This window comes from Syngnathoides biaculeatus, chromosome 9 (assembly GCF_019802595.1).
Source record: "Syngnathoides biaculeatus isolate LvHL_M chromosome 9, ASM1980259v1, whole genome shotgun sequence".
Lineage (NCBI taxonomy): Eukaryota > Metazoa > Chordata > Actinopteri > Syngnathiformes > Syngnathidae > Syngnathoides > Syngnathoides biaculeatus.
The window spans coordinates 32,039,250-32,056,153 of record NC_084648.1 but is presented as its reverse complement, the minus strand read 5'-3'; the positions used below and the strand labels follow the sequence as shown (position 1 = coordinate 32,056,153).

Here is a 16,904-nt window from a genome sequence, read left to right as displayed (position 1 = left end):
AATTGTCTTATTTAGATGAAAATATATGTTCGACTGTACCATAAAATGCATACCCTTTTCAATGTTTTTACCAAAAAATACAAGTGTTTATGAATTAAAGTCCGTGAACTTTGACCTGGTTTCTCATGAAAAAACAACCCATTTCAGGGGCGGAGCCTCGTACGTCACTACAGGTGGCCTGCTATTGTGCGACTGGTATTGTCTGGTTATGGCATCAGTTTACCACGTGAAATTATATTTATGGTGAAGCAAGATATCACCAGCTATTGCTCTCAAATTATTATGGCAACATTTTAAACGGATTTAATTCATTAAAATCCTTATTTGTGAAAATATACCAATTTAGACTGTGGACTAAGTTTTTTTGGTGCGATAATAAACGAGCCTTGTACACGCAAATTAGTGATGCACATCGTACTGTAGATAGTTTCTCATACAAGCACAGGCAGATTCATCACGCTGTACAATGAATGGCCGGGTGGTCGCTTACCTATTTACTTAATACATGGCGTTTGCATAATTTTAAGACCGAAAATTTCATATATATATTCAGGATATCAAAGCCTTGATGATTTATCAGTTTATGACTAACTAAACCAAACAAGAACCAACACGAGGCATATCCTGCTCCATGCATCTGCTTGCTCGGCACTTTCTTCTGCATGCGAACATATGTGCTGTCTAACTAGCTCAAATTGATAACCTTTTAGGCTCGTGTTCTACACAGTCTTTGTGGGACCCTTCAGAATAGTGTTCATCGCTCGAAATATCAGAAAATTCATCATTGTTCATTCAATGTATTCCAATGCTCGCCATTGTTGACACCGGCTATGACGTCACATTCCTACTTGGGTGTTTCTGCTTTGTTTTAGTCTTTTTTTGGTGAATCAGACAATGTGGACTCATTTTTTGCAGATAATCAATAAATAAAAATGTTTCCTTCAGAATGGAATTCAGATTAAAATTCTGCATTAAAAACTGTATAATATTACCAAAAATGTGCACTGAGGACATTCCATTAACTTCAAGGCCACACCTCACATACTCTGCTTTTTAGTTAGAAATCATGGGAAAATCAAAAGAAATTGGTCAGGAAATCAGAGCAAGAGTCATGGAGCTCCAAAATCTGGCTCATCCCTGGGCGCACATTCGTCTGTTCAAACAATTCTTCCTTCAGCATCTCAATCTCGAGAGATTATGGGCTTGCATGCTGGAATTTAAGAAATCATCTGGTCTGGCTGGTGAGGCTAGCGAAGCTGGAGTGTCCTCTCCAGTGTGCAAGTGTCTGGGTAGAAGTGTATGGAGACCAGACTGTTACCCACGCAGTAGGTCCCCACTCTCCACGTCGTCAGAATGAACCATTACCAAGGCAGATGCCAGTATACATCGTTCCTGCACCATTGCAGGAGTTGGCCGAACGGGCTGAGTAGAGCGTCGAACTGCCTTAGGGACTTCGGCACCGGATTTTCAGTCAGGTTTTACTCTAACCCTTCTTCTCTTCTAAGATTCCCGCAGGCATTAGAGCTATTTGGTCATAGCTGAGGGTTTGATTCATGAGGCACCAGTGCGTATCAATACACCTGTGAGGCTGCATGCCACATGTCTGGGGGCCAAACCTCCGACGAGTCCTTGGCAGTTTTGCCTGAGTCCACTGAGGTATTCAGTTGCCCAGGAGACAGCGTGGTGGAGCCATTGAAGCATAGGTCTTGTGGTGGAGAGGTTATGTACTGGCAGAGGAAGATTTACGCACTCAGCTTCCCTTTTCGCATAAATGCTAGCCAGTAGTGTTATTTAGAAGCAAGAAGTGACGAGCACTACTCTACAACAAGCACACTAGGCACATCCCACCAGTTTTGTCATCCTGTTCACACAATTAAACGAAAGTATAAACCTCATGGGAATGTCCAGCCATACACCAAAAAGACTCATCATTCTTTCTGCATGGCGTCTGATTAATGGAAACATGGCAAACTCTGTTAGAAGAAAGGGACGGAGAGAAGCTGATCTTTACGCTTCAGAGAATCATCACATTCCATTTCAATCAGTTCTAATTACAGATTCGCTCCCACTTCTCCTGCATCCACTGTGATGGCTTGATTTGTTTTTCAATGACAGAAAAATCTTGGGAAATGCTGGTTTAACTCTGTCACCAGAGATGCAAACACAGACACATATTTCTCCTTTTTAACAGAAAAGTTGACCTTAGAAAAAGCAGACATGATTTCAAACAGCGCGGGGAAGTGTCCAAAAATCAACCCTTTGTGGGTTTTCTGTGGGCGCTTCGTTTTCCTCCAACATTCCAAAAAGCAGGCATTTATAGGAGACTCAAAATTGCCCTTTGGTGTGATTGGAACTGCGAATGGTTGTTTCTGTGTGCCCTGTGATTGGATGGCAACCAGTTCAGGGTGTACCCCGCCTCCTGCCCGAAGATAGCTGGGATGGGCTCCAGCAATGTATTAGTGTATATTGAAATAAGGAAGCATACTGTATATTAAGATTATCTTATTTATTATATTACGACTGTAATATTTGTCTAGAATCATAAGAAAGTTGAGATAGGGGTCAGCAGAAATAACACTTCTTTTTCAAATGTGTAAATTAATTAGATATTTTTCAAATTTTAAATGTATTTTTTTAAAAAAACTCTTTCTTACATCTTTAAAAGAAAGAGTAAAAATTATTTTAATCTGAATTTCACACAAAATAATATACACTGTTTGTAAAGATTTTTAAAATAATAAAACTGGAAAAATGCATGTGCATCTGTTAACCCCCCACCCCACCGCTTTGTTGTGAACCCACTCATAAAAGCTCTGATGCAACTAATTACCTTCAGAAGTCACTTACTGTATAGTTTGTGAAATGAAGCCCACATTTGTGCAATCTAATCCAGGGACACCTTTTCTGAAAGGTTCCAGTTGCTGTAACACCAAAGCAAGAGTCACACACACACAGTCTCGAGTTCTTCAAACAAATCACGGGCAAAGATTTTGAGGAGTACAAGTCAGGGGTGCCCACCAAAAATCACGGACCAAACAATCAGAGAGGCATCACAGAGAACAATGGTAAGACTAGAGTAAAGAGGAAATTACTCTGGTCAGGTGAGACTGTAGTTGGTCTTTTAGGCCATTTTTGTCATGATCCTGCCGCTCCAGCACGAGCTGTGCGGGTGCCCGCGCGGGTGCGCTGGTTGGGAGGTGCACACATGTGCCTCATGCAGCCTGATTATGCTGTGGATTTATATGACCCCGATGACAACTGGCCGCCGCCAGTTCGTTGATCTTCATGTCCCATTCGTGTGCTCCGGTATCCCTGATCGAACCTGTGTGTACCGACATTCACCTGTTCTTCGACCAACCTTGTAAGCCTGACTCCTTCGTGACTTCTGCCTGCTTTGATTGTTCTCCTGTGTACCGACTCCTGCCTGTCCGCTCACCTGCTCTCTTCGCCCGACGTCCCAACTACCGCTGCTGCACCGGACTGCCTGCTCGATCCCCTACCTCTGCATATAATAAACGTTTCTCCTTGAACTACCTGGCATCTTCCGAGTCCTGCATTTGGGTCCTACTCTCGTTCCGATGGGACGTGACAGAACGAACTGGCCACACCAGGACCCAGCAGGAAAGACCCGGCGTCGCAGGGACCGACGCAAGGTAGACCGTCTGCCGGAGGACCAAGCCAGTCCAATCCGGGTAGGCTCCCTGACGTCCTCTGCTTCCGTGTCTTACGCTCCGCCAGCGAAGTATGAATACGTCCCGAACACGACCCGTCCGGCTCCTCATATTCTTCTGGACTCTGACTTTTCGGAATATGAGGAGGACCGTGATTTGTCTGACCGGCTGCCGGAGTATGACTCCAATTATTCTGATTATGAATCTGCTCATCCGATCTTTCATCCCAGTCAGTTTGTTTCACCTCCCCGCGTTTCCAGCACCCGAGCGACTTCGCCCTGTAGGTCCAAGTACACCAATCTGTATGAGGGAACCCGCTTTGCCGTCTACCCGGGACCTCCGCGTGGCGGCCAGAGGAGACGCCCCGGCCAGGCGCTCCTTGTGCCTCCCGCTGCGTGGCAACTAAGACACAGTCCTCCCACTCCTCGCCAGCAACGGCGAAACCCGCAGACCCGCAGCTGGTGGCGAAGCTTCCAGCCCAGAGGGAGGAGGAGCCAAATCACGAGGCGTTCTACCATGAAATGCGGGCGGAGATAGAGCGGCAGAGCGCCGAATTGTCGGCTCTCACGGCCCAGGTCCGGCAAGGATTGGCAAATCAGCCAAGCTACGCTGACGTCGCAACTGCGACTGACTCGCTGCTGATGCAGGTTCATGTGGCAGTTGGAACTGACCCACTCCCGAGACACGCCCACGTGTCAGTTTCGACTGACTCTCCGCCTACTCAAGTTCACGTTGCCGTGGAAACCGACCCGCCCCCTTGCCAAGTGGACGCCGCAGTGGGAACGGACTCTCCACCTTGCCAAGTGCACGTCGCAGTGGGAACGGACTCGCCACCTTGCCAAGTGCACGTCGCAGTGGGAACGGACTGGCCACCTTGCCAAGTGCACGTTGCAGTGGGAACAGACTCGCCACCTCGCCAAGTGCACGTAGCTGTGGAAACTGACCTGCCTCCTCGCCATTCCCACGTCGAGGTTTTGGCTGTTCCGAGGAGAGCTCACGCGGCAGTTGGCACTGACCCGCTCCCGTCACGTCAGTTTCGACTGACTCTCTGCCAACGCTCGTTCACGTTGCCCTGGAAACGAATTCGCCACCGCGCCACGTCCACATTGCTGTTTCAACGAATGCACTGCAAGCTCACGTGGCAGTGGGGACCGACTCGATGCCGCCTCACGTTGCTGTCCAGGAGGTGGCGACGTCTCCACAGCAGCTTCTCGTCCGTGCCCTGGAGTACCAGTGGCGACCGGTCCGCTTTCGCTCCCCGTTCTTGCTCTGTCGGCGACCGGTCCGCGGTCGTCCCCTGTTCCTGCTCCGATGGCGACGGGCAAGTCCATATGTTCCCGTCCAGGAGGTAGCGATGGTGCCGCCACCTTCTCGAGTTCCTGTCCAGGAGGAGGGGGCGGCGATGGTGTCGCCGCCTTCTCACGTTGCTGTCCAGGAGGTGGCGATGGGGTCGCCGCCTTCTCACGTTGCTGTCCAGGAGGTGGCGATGGTGATGGGGTCGCCGCCTTCTCACGTTGCCGTCCAGGAGGTGGCGATGGCGATGGGGTCGCCGCCTTCTCACGTTGCTGTCCAGGAGGTGGCGATGGCGATGGGGTCGCCGCCTTCTCACGTTGCTGTCCAGGAGGTGGCGATGGGGTCGCCGCCTTCTCACGTTCCTGTCCAGGAGGTGGCGGTGGTGTTGGGGTCGCCGCCTTCTCACGTTCCTGTCCAGGAGGTGGCCGTGGCGATGGGGTCTCCGCCTTCTCACGTTCCTGTCCGACAAGAGCTGGGGAGTTCTGATGAGCCACCCCGGAGCTGGAGAGACTGGCCGTGATGGTAATGGTGGCGGTCATGGCTCTGGTCCTTCTCTCCATCATCCTATTCGCTCCAGATGGCTCCCAGCCGCTTCATGACCTGGCCTCGTTGGTGACCAATCCACGGCTGCCTACGGACCAAGTCTCGGTGGCGACCAATCCCTGGTTGTCTGGCAACTACGGCGTGGGAGATTCTCGTCCGGAGCAGTGGCCTGCCTCGTTCTGGTGCCTGCTTCGCCGTTTGGTTCCTTACAGAGGTTGTTCGTCCGAATCGCCCCTTGGGGACCCTGGTGCTTGGCGACCGGGTCGTCCTCCTGACCTGTCCACCTGGACGCCTTGCGTTGGGTGGCCTGGATGGCCACCAGACTGGGGTTAGGGGTTGGGGGGGGGCGTGCCCTCCTCCGGACACCCCTTCCGCCCACCCCTACCTGTGTTAATGATTGTCTGTGTTTTTTCGTTCATGCACGTCTGGGAGCCATGCCTTTGAGGGGGGGTACTGTCATGATCCTGCCGCTCCAGCATGAGCTGTGCGGGTGCCCGCGCGGGTGCACTGATTGGGAGGTGCACACCTGTGCCTCATGTAGCCTGATTATGCTGTGGATTTATATGACCCCGATGACAACTGGCCGGCGCCCGTTCGTTGATCTTCATGTCCCGTTCGTGTGCTCCAGTATCCCTGATCGAACCTGTGTGTACCGACCTTCGCCCGTTCTCCGACCACCCTTGTAAGTCTGACTCCTTCGTTACTTCTGCCTGCTGTGATTGTTCTCCTCCTGTGTACCGACTCCTGCCTGTCCGCTCACCTGCTCTCTTCGCCCGACGTCCCAACTACCGCTGCTGCACCGGACTGCCTCCTCGATCCCCTACCTCTGCATATAATAAACATTTCTCCTTGAACTACCTGGGATCTTCCGAGTCCTACATTTGGGTCCTACTCTCGTTCCGATGGGACGTGACAATTTTGTGCACACCCAAAACATTTCATTATGCCTAAGAACACCACCCCAAAAGTAAATATGGCAGAAGCAGCATCGGAGATGTTTTTCAACAGCAGTCATTGACAAAATGGTCCAATTTGACTCAAACATGGTTGATGCTAAATAAAGTGCGCCTATTCTTAAACAGTTATGCTTTCACTCTATCATTAAACCACATTCAACACATTTGTTCAGCTAATTATGTTGTTGGTAGACTTGTAATATTCTTTATTATGATGATTAAGATTGAAACATTTTCACTGCTGGCATCCACTTGCTGGGCAGTGAAACAGGTCAGCAGGCTTCATCGTGAGCAATCAAAACATCCATCTTTATTGTTCTGTTGAGAGAGAACAGAGGTCCTCTGACTTTGTTTGAATTTTTACATATTTTGTGTGTGTGTTTATTGTCAATTCTCAATGTGTAGAACATACAGAAGGCTGAAATTTATTTCTCAAGGCCCACCGTCCGGTACGAACAAACATACAAAAAAAACAACATATAAAACAGTAACAATAATCCAACCCTTTCTTCACCATTCATACATAGTGTTTGTTCTTTGAAGCAGTTATTGATTATAGAGGATATTTTAAGTCTCCCTTCTCCAGTGGATCATAGATGTTGCGGTCAGTGTGTCAAGACACACACATTCACATTCTCATTTTCATTTTCACTTCATTTACACATTCTCCAATTCCATCTAGAGTCACATAAGGTACAAAGTACAAATTCTGTCAGATACTGTAATATGTTCACTAAGGACGATGGGAGGAGTAGCTACCCTGAGTCACATCCTTATCCCTTACAAAACAAACCAAGAAAAAAATGCACAAGGGTAATCTTGAGTTGAAGGTTGTTTTCCAACCTATCAGAGTTCAAATTTGATGTTTTTTTTTTTCATTTTAGCCACCAGATAATACCTGTTAGGACATTCTGCCTTTTTAAAAGCATTGTTCAAAGTCAAAGTGTTTGGAATTTACATATACAGTTGTGTACTTACTGTCTGTGGACACAAAGGGTACACTCATTTGGGTATGTGTTGCCATCGCTACCACATACGGGAGCAAAGTTCAGGGGGCATGCCAAAAACCCATCAGTGCCAGGACAGGATGGCTGCAGAATAACAAGCACACACAAATATGGGTCACATGATGTAACATATTGTGTCAATTGTGAAGCCAAATAAGTAAATCCATTTAAATATACATATATATTTTAAGTTTTTAGAACTATTTGGTGCCGTTATGGAGTACTGCAAACTACAGCGTACATTAATAAACAGTTGACTCCTCTGACATTGTCACATAAATGTGATTTTGTAACACATCTAATATTGTTGTGACTGACTGCATGTGTTTTCTATCAACAGGATTTTCACTTTTTTGATATATACAGTACATACAGAATTCAATTTGCATAGAATATATGCATTTAAAAATAATAAAGGATGTGTCACCTCTCTCGGGGAGCCCACATTCTTTGCATCTGTGAAGGCAAGACAAAATGTTGAAGCATGATTCCAATGTTCAAAAAATTATTTTCAGAAGTGGATGATCAGCAGAGATGGGAAAGGATGCATAACATTTACTACGTTCCATTCACTCAAGTAACATTTTCGATGAAATGTACTTTTAGAGTAGTTTGAATGAAGCGTACGTTTTACTTTCACTTGAGTATTTATGTCAAGAAAAAACTACTTTTACTCCGTGACAATAACCTATATGCCGTTCGCTACTGTCATTTTTAAAAAATTGCGTGTGTGACCTGTTTCTAAATTTTAGTTTTCGGTTTACGCATCCGGGCGCCGTTAATCCAATCAACCGCTCTTACAACAGTCACGTTTGACTTGAGTTCACCAATCAAAGGACACAAGAACGTCACATGTCCGCTCACTAAATCTTCTGTTGGGCTTTGTGGACAATCAAAGTGAAGTATGACAGCTGCACACACTCGTGTTTACTTTACAGGATATGAAAAATAAAAGGTTGTACATGCAGCCTACTTTTGCCACCGCCCATACTTGGATAGTTCAGCCCACTTGTAACTTGAGATAAAACCTTCCTGTAAGGTTGCCGATGTTTTTTTTTTTTTTTGTGGTTTTGGGTGTGCATATGGCAACGTGAGCACTATTTTATGGTAATGTAGCGCCGAAGAAACGGAGACGGAGGCGGAGTGTTGCACACAGGAGCAAACCTCGTTACATTGCAGACATCGATAGAACCCATTAACGCGGGAACTCTTAACACCCTAAAACCGGAAATGTAACCAACAATAACTGGAAAACATGTACCTTGTTCTCTCTCTCTCTCTCTCTCTCTCTCTCTCTCTCTCGTCTCTCTCTCTCTCTCTCTCTCTCTCTCTCTCTCTCTCCTCTCTCTCTCTCTCTCTCTCTCTCTCTCTCTCTCTCTCTCTCTCGTCTCTCTCTCTCTCTCTCTCTCTCGTCTCTCTCTCTCTCTCTCTCTCTCTCTCTCTCATCTCTCTCTCTCTCTCCTCTCTCTCTCTCTCTCTCTCTCTCTCTCTCTCTCTCTCTCACACACACACACACACGTATACACACACACGTACACAAACACACGCTAGCTAAATCTGTTGAGCAAACAGCTTCTGCCATTTTAGTGGAAAAAGCAAATCACGTTTTTGTAAAAGGTTCTCGATGCGTGTGTTGTTGGTTTTTTTTTCCATTTAAAAATTGAAATGGTGGCAGGTGTGTGTGTAGACGCCATGGAACATGATCTATTGATGATGATCTGAACACAGCTACATGGCAGTTATAAGAAGGAGTGTATCCTTGGGCAACCGGATTTATTTATATATATATTTTTAAACTTTATTTCAACAAGTAAAAGACCAGCGAAAAAACAGCCCCTCTTTTGTAGTGGTGACCTTGCCAAGAAGGCAACAAGTTAAACTTCAAATCCCAGTCGATCACATTTTTGTTTGAGATGCTTATTTTTACCTCCCCTCAAGAAAAAAAAGATACAAATTTGATTTTATGTGACATTCATGCTCCGGTTAAGAAAAATAAGAAGAAGTTACTAACTAGCTACTCAGTACTTGAGTAATTTTTTTCAGAGAGAAAATTCTTACTTGTTCTGAAGTATTTATTTGGAAGACTATTTTTACTTGAGTCATATTATTCTAAAGTAACAGTACTCTTACTGGAGGACAATACAGTATTTGACTACTTTTCCCACCTCTGATCATCAGTATTTAAAATGTGCTGTGATTAAAAGATTCAACTTGACCATGTACAGAACTCCCTTCTAGCTTTTTTGACTTGATACTTAAATGTTACAAACGTAATAATAGATTTTATAGTAATTATTTTGCAGCATATAAAGCATGTTAGTGCATTTGTTTTTCATACCTTAATACAGTACATCCATCCATACATACATACATACCTGCCTGTATGCATGTATTAATCCTTAATTACCCCGCAGGGATAAATAAAGTTTTCTGAATCGCAATGCGAATACCTGCAGCTACACAGACGAGCAGGAGTCCCAACAGAATTCTTCCAGTCATCATGAAAGCTGATGGACGAATAATACACTGACACAGAAACATGTCAGGGTTGTGTATTCATTGGCGTGGGAACACTGCAGATGAACACAAACGCACACACTCGGGCAGTAAACATCCACACAAAAACGAAAATCCTCTGTGAAGTGTTTGGAAACACTGATAACATTTATCATATTACAAACACACTATAAATATACACAAACACATACATATACGCACACACATCAGCAAACCAAATTTCACCACCTGTTGGGAACAACCCAAGTAAATAAGTAAAACATTAATTAAAAGGTCGAAAAAGATAAGACATTAAGTCATGTGTAATGATATGAAACAGGGAAAAAGTATTGAACCCGTCAACTTGTACAAAAAACTTTTGTGACATGACATTTCCAAGTCACCCCCTTTGTAGAAACTGGTTGCATGTATTACTGGCGTCTGATTTTAGCCCATTTCAGTCTTAAAATCTTAAGGGTTCTGTGGGCTTCTTTTATAGAACTTCAGTTTAAATTCTTTTCATAGATTTTCAATTGGATTCTATTCACGTCAACACGTACACTAGGTTGGACACGAAAGAAGGAGGAAAGGATATCTACAGGGTGGCCAGACAGAGGGACAGAGATGAGAAGGATGTGCAGCAAGTAAAGGTGATTTAGGATAGTGGTGGAAATATGTTGACTGGTGCCAGTAGTGTGCTAAGTAGAAGGAAAGAGTACTTTGGGAAGTTAATGAATGAAGAAAATGAGAGAGAAGAAAGAGTAGAAAAGGCAAGGAAGTGACAAAGATTAGGAAGGGGGAAGTTAGAAAGGCACTGAACAGGATGAAAAATGGAAAGATAGTTGGTCCTGATGACAAACCAGTGGAGGTATGGAAGCAATTTGGAGAGATGGCTGTGGAGTTTTTGACCAACTTATTCAATAGAATACTAGCGGGAGAGAAGATCCCAAAAGAATGGAGGAAAAGTGTGCCAGTTCCCATTTTTAAGAACAAAGGCGATGTTCAGAACTGTGGAAACTACAGAGGAATAACGATGATGAGCCACACAATTAAGTTATGGGAAAGAGTATTGGAGGCTAGACTCAGGACAGACGTAAGTATCTGCGAGCAACGGTATGGTTTCATGCCTAGAAATAGTACCACAGATGCATTATTTGCCTTGAGGATGCTCGTGGAAAAGTACGGAGAAGGTCAGAAGTAGCTGTCTTTGTAAACCTAGAGAAAGCCCATGACAGAGTACCAAGAGATGAACTGTGGTACTGGTGGAGAAATATGTTAGAATAGTACTGGACATGTATGAGGGGAGCACAACAGTGGTGAGATGTGCCGTAGGTGTGACAGAAGAATTTAAGGAGGTGGGAATGCATCAGGAATCTGCTCTGAGGCCCTTTCTGTTTGCGGTAGTAATGGATAGGCTCACAGATGAGGTTAGATTGGAATACCCTTGGACCATGATGTTCGCAGATGAAATTATGATCTGCAGTGAAACCAGGGAGCAGGCGGAGGAACAATTAGAAACATGGAGGTACGCACTGGAAAGGAGAGGAATGAAGATTAGCCGAAGTAAAACAGAATATATGTGCGTGAATGAGAAAGGTGGAGGGGGAAGAGTGAGGCAACAGGGAGAAGAGATAGGGAGGGTGGAGGACTTCAAATATTTTGGGTCAACAATCCAGAGCAATGGTGAGTGTGGTAAGGAAGTGACGAAACGGGTCCAAGCAGGTTGGAACAGCTGGCGGAAGGTGTCTGGTGTTCTCTGGGACAGAAGAGTCTCCGCTAGGATGAAGAGCAAAGTTTATAAAACAGTGGTGAGGCCAGGAATGATGTACAGATTAGAGACGGTGACATTGAAGAAACAACAGGAAGCAGAACTGGAGGTAGCAGAAATGAATATGTTGAGGTTCTTGCTCGGAGTGAGCAGGTTGGATAGGATTAGAAATGAGCTTATTAGAGGAACAGCCAAAGTTGGATGTTTCGGAGACAAGGTTAGAGAGAGAAGACTTGGATGGTTTGGACATGTCCAAAGGCGAGAGAGTGAGTATATTGGTAAAAGGGTGTTGAGGATGGAGGGTTGATGGATGTGGCGAGGGAGGACGTGAGGACTGTGGGTGTTAGAGAGGAAGATGCATGAGATAGGCTTAGTCGGAAAAAGATGACACGCTGAGGCTTAGTTGGAAAAAGATGACACGCTGTGGTGACCCCTAGCGGGACAAGCTGAAAGGAAAAGAAGAAGATTCTAGTCAAGTCATTAACTGTGCTATTCTAGCTGCTTACTTTTTTTTCTGTGAAACCAACTGACCGTTTCCTTGGAATTATGTTTTGGATAATTATACTGCTGAAATGTCGGCCCTAGTTTCATTTTCATCATCCTCGTAGATGGCAGCAGATTTTTGTTAAGAATGTCTCGGGACATTTGCCTATTCATCCTCCCTTCTATAATGTCAAGTTTACCAGTACCATTTGATAAAACACAAGGCCACGCTATTAGCAAACATTAAACATGTCTTGTCATGGTATTTTTTTCAGCTCTTGTGTGATGAGAGTGCATGTAGGCCTTGATGGCAAAGCACATTGCTAACATTTTTCCTTGTGACAACAATAGCTACTAATACCAGGTCTTTTTGCATCTTCCCACAGGTGGTCATTGGCTCTTGGAAAATACTTCTGATTATTCTTTAGACTTCTCTGTCCTTGTGAGGAGCATCTTATCAAGGCAAATATGTGGTGGCATGATATCCTTCCATCCCTTCTCTGAGCTGCTCATTCTCACAAGGGTCATGGGAGTGCTGGACCCAACCCCAGCTGTCATCGGTAGGAGGCGGGGTACAACATGAAGTGGTTGCCAGCCAATCGGAGAGCACATGGAGACAGACAGTCTTACTCACAGTCACAACTAGGGACAATTTAGTCTCCAATTAATGACACACGCGCACGCACACACAGACACACACACACACATATACAGTGGGAGCTCGGAGTTTGAACATAATTCGTTCTTGTGAAGTGTTCATTGTGGGATTTGTAAAACTTTCGAAGCATTTTTTTTTTCCATAGGAAATAAAGTAAATGAGTTTAATGCGTTCCAAACCTCCAAATAGTACATTACCATTTATGTAAAAACATCTACACACTTTATTTAAACAATAAAAAATGCATACATTTAAAGCAATTTAAAGTGTATCATTTTTAACTTTTGGGTTGCGGTGTGTTGGCATCAGTGGATGGATGTGGAGAGGGGGAAAGACAGGTAATAAAATAATGTATAGCTTAAAAAAACTCATTTAAGTTAAGAATTTCCTTGATGAGGGCTGCAATACTACCTCTCGCATCCTAACACCCCTTGTGAAAAATAGAAATTTCCAATTTGGTGGGTAGGCCACAGTGAGAACAATTGCTCCATCAATGCCAAGTCATGTCTCTGTTAATAACATAACGCCCGTTTTGTCGATGACCAGGTTATTTATGATGAATATTTGTATTTTGTAGAATGCGCAGATTCAGCACAGTCAAATTGATGCTTTTTTGCCAAATGAGCACTCAGCAGGACCAGTTGTGATAGTAATGTGTACCAAACAAGCGTCCCTCTCACTGGACCTGGAACTAACGTTGCATAGAAGACTAATGAAGGTTTTGATTGTAAGCATTAAAAATTCTAATCACTGGGATCCAAAGATTAATATGAAATTATCTATTTTATATCAAAAACTGACAATGGAATAAGACATTCAATGGTGTGTAGGTATATTGGGTTTAGTTCACAATCAAAAGTCTGGATTTATTCATTGTAATTTCCACATCATTTTCAGTAAATATCAAAAATAGCATGAATTTGGCAAAGAGAAAGCCATATGAATTATGGAGAGTGTGAGCATGTTAATTTGCTAACAATAGAATTCCAAGTTAAATTCCACGACAGACAAATTCCTCTGATACACTTCAATCCCCCAGCCCTCCATACCTCACAAAGAAAAGTACTTTCTTTTTCACAATGTATGAACTTTATTTTAAGAGTTACTGTACACAATGGGTAACAGATTCAAAGAGGTGTTGTTTAATACTTGAAAACAAATGTAAACGAAGAGTAATATTGAGCAAAACAGGAGAAAATCACCACTCTATTACTATCTCTTGATTTCACTGATCACAATTTGACATTTTCTCTGTCAAGTACTCCTTTCCACGATCACTTTTCCAAAATTAAGTTTTGGTGCGCTTGAGCAGTGCATTTCTCTTTTGGCGCTGTGGTGAACGTCTTTTAGTTATCCTGGACGCACAACAGCTTTCTAAAATGATTCTGAATAATGAGCGCCAGGTTTCAATTTCAATCATGGTTACATACGTACATATTTTGCTCAGAACACTAATTCTATTGCAGTGGTCCCTGATTATGTCCGGTCATGGGAGCACAGTTAATATTTGAGTTTGGCAACTTTTCCCTATCGATTAAAATATTCTGTGCGCATGTAATTTGCTTTAATTGATCAAATGGAAATGATGTAACATGAAACCACAGCTTTATATTGTACAAAACAGTTGCCTCATCAATATTTTACTGGTTGATACAGGGTTAGGGTTCAACTGAATTTGGCACAAAAGTGTTACTTATTTTTCTGAGACCATCACAACAATTCTACTTTACAGAACAATGACCATTTTTTTTAGTCCCATCATGAGGAAAGCAGAGGAAGAACAACCGTCATCTCTCATGTTTTTACGTTTTCCCTTCGCACTCATCACTTTCCTCATTTCGATTCTGTGCCCTCATGTCCAAAATGTTCTAAAAATCCAACACTCATAACTGCTGACACTCAACAAGGGTACGTCCAAGCGGAGGTGAGCATGCAATATTCCTCTTCGACATCTCATAGTCCACGTTGCTCATCCACCTCCAGCTTTCACTTTAGGAAGTCCAAGACGGAAGGGAGGAGTGAAAACATGCCACTGGAGCATTTTGTATTAACACCATGAGACATTTTTTTGTTTTTAACAAGGTAGGGCTCTTTTTTTTTCTCCACTCTTTTTTGTGCTTTGTCAAAATACATCCCTATACATACATTCCTTTCCAGCCAATCTCTTCTTGTTGTTAATGGAGTGCTCACATGTCCTCCCCCTTAACCATACACAACAGGCACTGTGAACCAATTTATGACACGAGGAACTAGAAATATAAAATACAACGTTATCCATCAACAGTTATTCAAACGAAAGTACAAGAAAGTTACGACAAATCTAATTAAATGTTAAAAAAGTGTCACAAAATTTCGTGTTGCTCCCTTGAAATGTGTCGGACTGTTTGAGCCACATTCAATACTATAAAACTGCTCCTGGTAACGAAGAGAATTGACCCTGATACGTTTTTTTTTCCAAGTCCTTTAAATCCTTTTGCAGTTGGCAGTGAATGATCAGAACATTCTTCGTTTGTTTTCCAAAGTAGCTCGCACTGTTTTGGAATGGGCTTTTGATTAGACTTCCTCTGAGAGAGTAGCACGGCTACTTTTCCAGTCAGACAAAGCATGACAACCCAGCCTCAAAGTGTCCATTGTGAAGGAGAAGCACCAGTCTCCAACCCTCACTCAAGTATGCTCGCGTTTTAAATATATAGATTTCTTGCATTGATTTGCATTGAGTTCAGTGTTTCACAAACCCGCAGTCTCTGCCTCGTCAAATTTTCAGAGGCTGTGCACTTAACAGCAGATCCTCTGAGAGATAATTAAAAAAAAAGACTACAAATGAGATCAAAATAAAGTGAACAGTGTGTCTTCCACTTGAGAATTTTTGTGGTACAGATTATCTGTGGTGGAAGTCACGAGCGACGTGCAGTGTCATCCACAGGAGGAATCAGACGCAGCTCTCCCTGGTCTTGTTGTCCATGAGGAAAGAGCTGAGCTGGGAAATGTCCATGACCACCGCGTCTCGTTTGCTCAGGTGGATGTCTTTTGAGTGGTCCTCGTCACTTTGGTCCTTGGCAAAATTTACAAACACCTGGATGGGGGGAGTGGGGGGTGGGGGGGGGAGAAAGATTAGACCATTTGTGCCTAAATTAAAAAAGCTAAAATATAAAACACTACAATGCATTAAACATCATGCTATTTACCACATCAGATTGATATCTGAATATGTCAAATGAATGCAATAATATGATTATGAATAAAATACGAGAAGCCTTGCAGTCCGCCCCACAGTCTCCAAATGAAAGAAAGCGCTTCATTTTGTGCTCAGAGTTGACTCTTTAGTGGACAATTTTAAAGCGCAACCCATTTATTTGTTTGGCCACACGTTCCAGGCAGATTATACTGTTTTTCATTTGGAATTGATTGATTTTTCTTCTGGTATTAACTGTACATTATAAAAATAATGATTCTCTATTTTATATTTGAATGACTAAGTGGTTTCTGAGTCCTCTCTATGAAAATGTGACAAATAATAAAAATGTACAAATATTACACATTAGAAGCGGAAAGCTCCAAAACATAACTGGATATGTACGTTATAAAAGAAGACTTAAAAGAAGGTTACTTGGTCTAGTGTGGTCTGAGAGACGGAGTAGTCCTCTATTCTGAGGGCCTCCTTGTTGGTGGCCAGCAGAGAGAAGATGCGTGCGAGGGAGGTGAGGGAGGAGGGCAGCTGATACTGAAGCATGTTGCGATGTTTCTCCTTCAGTGTACTGCCAGGAAGTTCCCGCTCGATGAAATCCATCATCGGCCTGAGGTCTGGATCCGGTCCGGCCACCCTCAGGATGATGGTGTAACCATCCCCGAACCTGATGAGAAAGACGAAGATGTGTTTAACTGTCACATCAACATTCAAGACATCACAGTCAACGCAATTCTGCAGCATTAATATCCTTAACCCATAACACGGATGAGGGAACAAACGCCATGTTAGAATGTGGTAACAAGAGTACTCAAAGTGCGCAGATCTCTCCCAAATCATACACA

General features: G+C 43.8%; 2 protein-coding genes across 3 annotated transcripts in view; both read right to left on the bottom strand.

Annotated features, from left to right (window-relative positions):
- Positions 1-6,637: 6,637 nt before the first annotated feature.
- LOC133505722 (probable pancreatic secretory proteinase inhibitor) lies at positions 6,638-10,050 on the bottom strand. 2 transcript variants are annotated; one of them, XM_061829112.1, is made up of 4 exons: positions 9,921-10,050; positions 7,898-7,926; positions 7,442-7,554; positions 6,638-6,781 (listed from the first exon to the last, which is right to left on the bottom strand). In XM_061829112.1, the coding sequence occupies exons 1-4, from the start codon at positions 10,009-10,011 to the stop codon at positions 6,736-6,738; spliced, it is 279 nt and encodes a 92-aa protein (XP_061685096.1). In that variant the 5' UTR covers positions 10,012-10,050; the 3' UTR covers positions 6,638-6,735. The 2 variants fall into 2 exon arrangements, with proteins under 2 accessions (XP_061685096.1, XP_061685095.1); XM_061829111.1 differs by lacking the exon at positions 9,921-10,050 and adding an exon at positions 8,444-8,609.
- Positions 10,051-14,533: 4,483 nt separating this feature from the next.
- Positions 14,534-16,904, bottom strand: part of LOC133505721 (phospholipid-transporting ATPase ABCA1-like) — a 33,765-nt gene continuing 31,394 nt past the window's right edge. Inside the window, exons 48-49 of the mRNA XM_061829110.1 lie at positions 16,483-16,726; positions 14,534-15,948 (exon numbers count right to left, since the gene is read on the bottom strand). Of these exons, the coding sequence (XP_061685094.1) occupies positions 15,805-15,948; positions 16,483-16,726 (388 nt within the window). The 3' untranslated portion in view covers positions 14,534-15,804. The remainder of the gene's footprint in view (positions 15,949-16,482; positions 16,727-16,904) is intronic.

Coding starts and splice junctions, on each gene's coding strand:
- LOC133505722 (XM_061829111.1), bottom strand. CDS start 8,552: ATGCACACCCAAAACCACAAAAAAAAAAAAAAACATCGGCAACCTTAC. Junction 7,555..7,897: donor ATGTGGGCTCCCCGAGAGAG/GTGACACATCCT, acceptor GTTATTCTGCAG/CCATCCTGTCCTGGCACTGA. Junction 6,782..7,441: donor ACCCTTTGTGTCCACAGACA/GTAAGTACACAA, acceptor CTCTCTCAACAG/AACAATAAAGATGGATGTTT.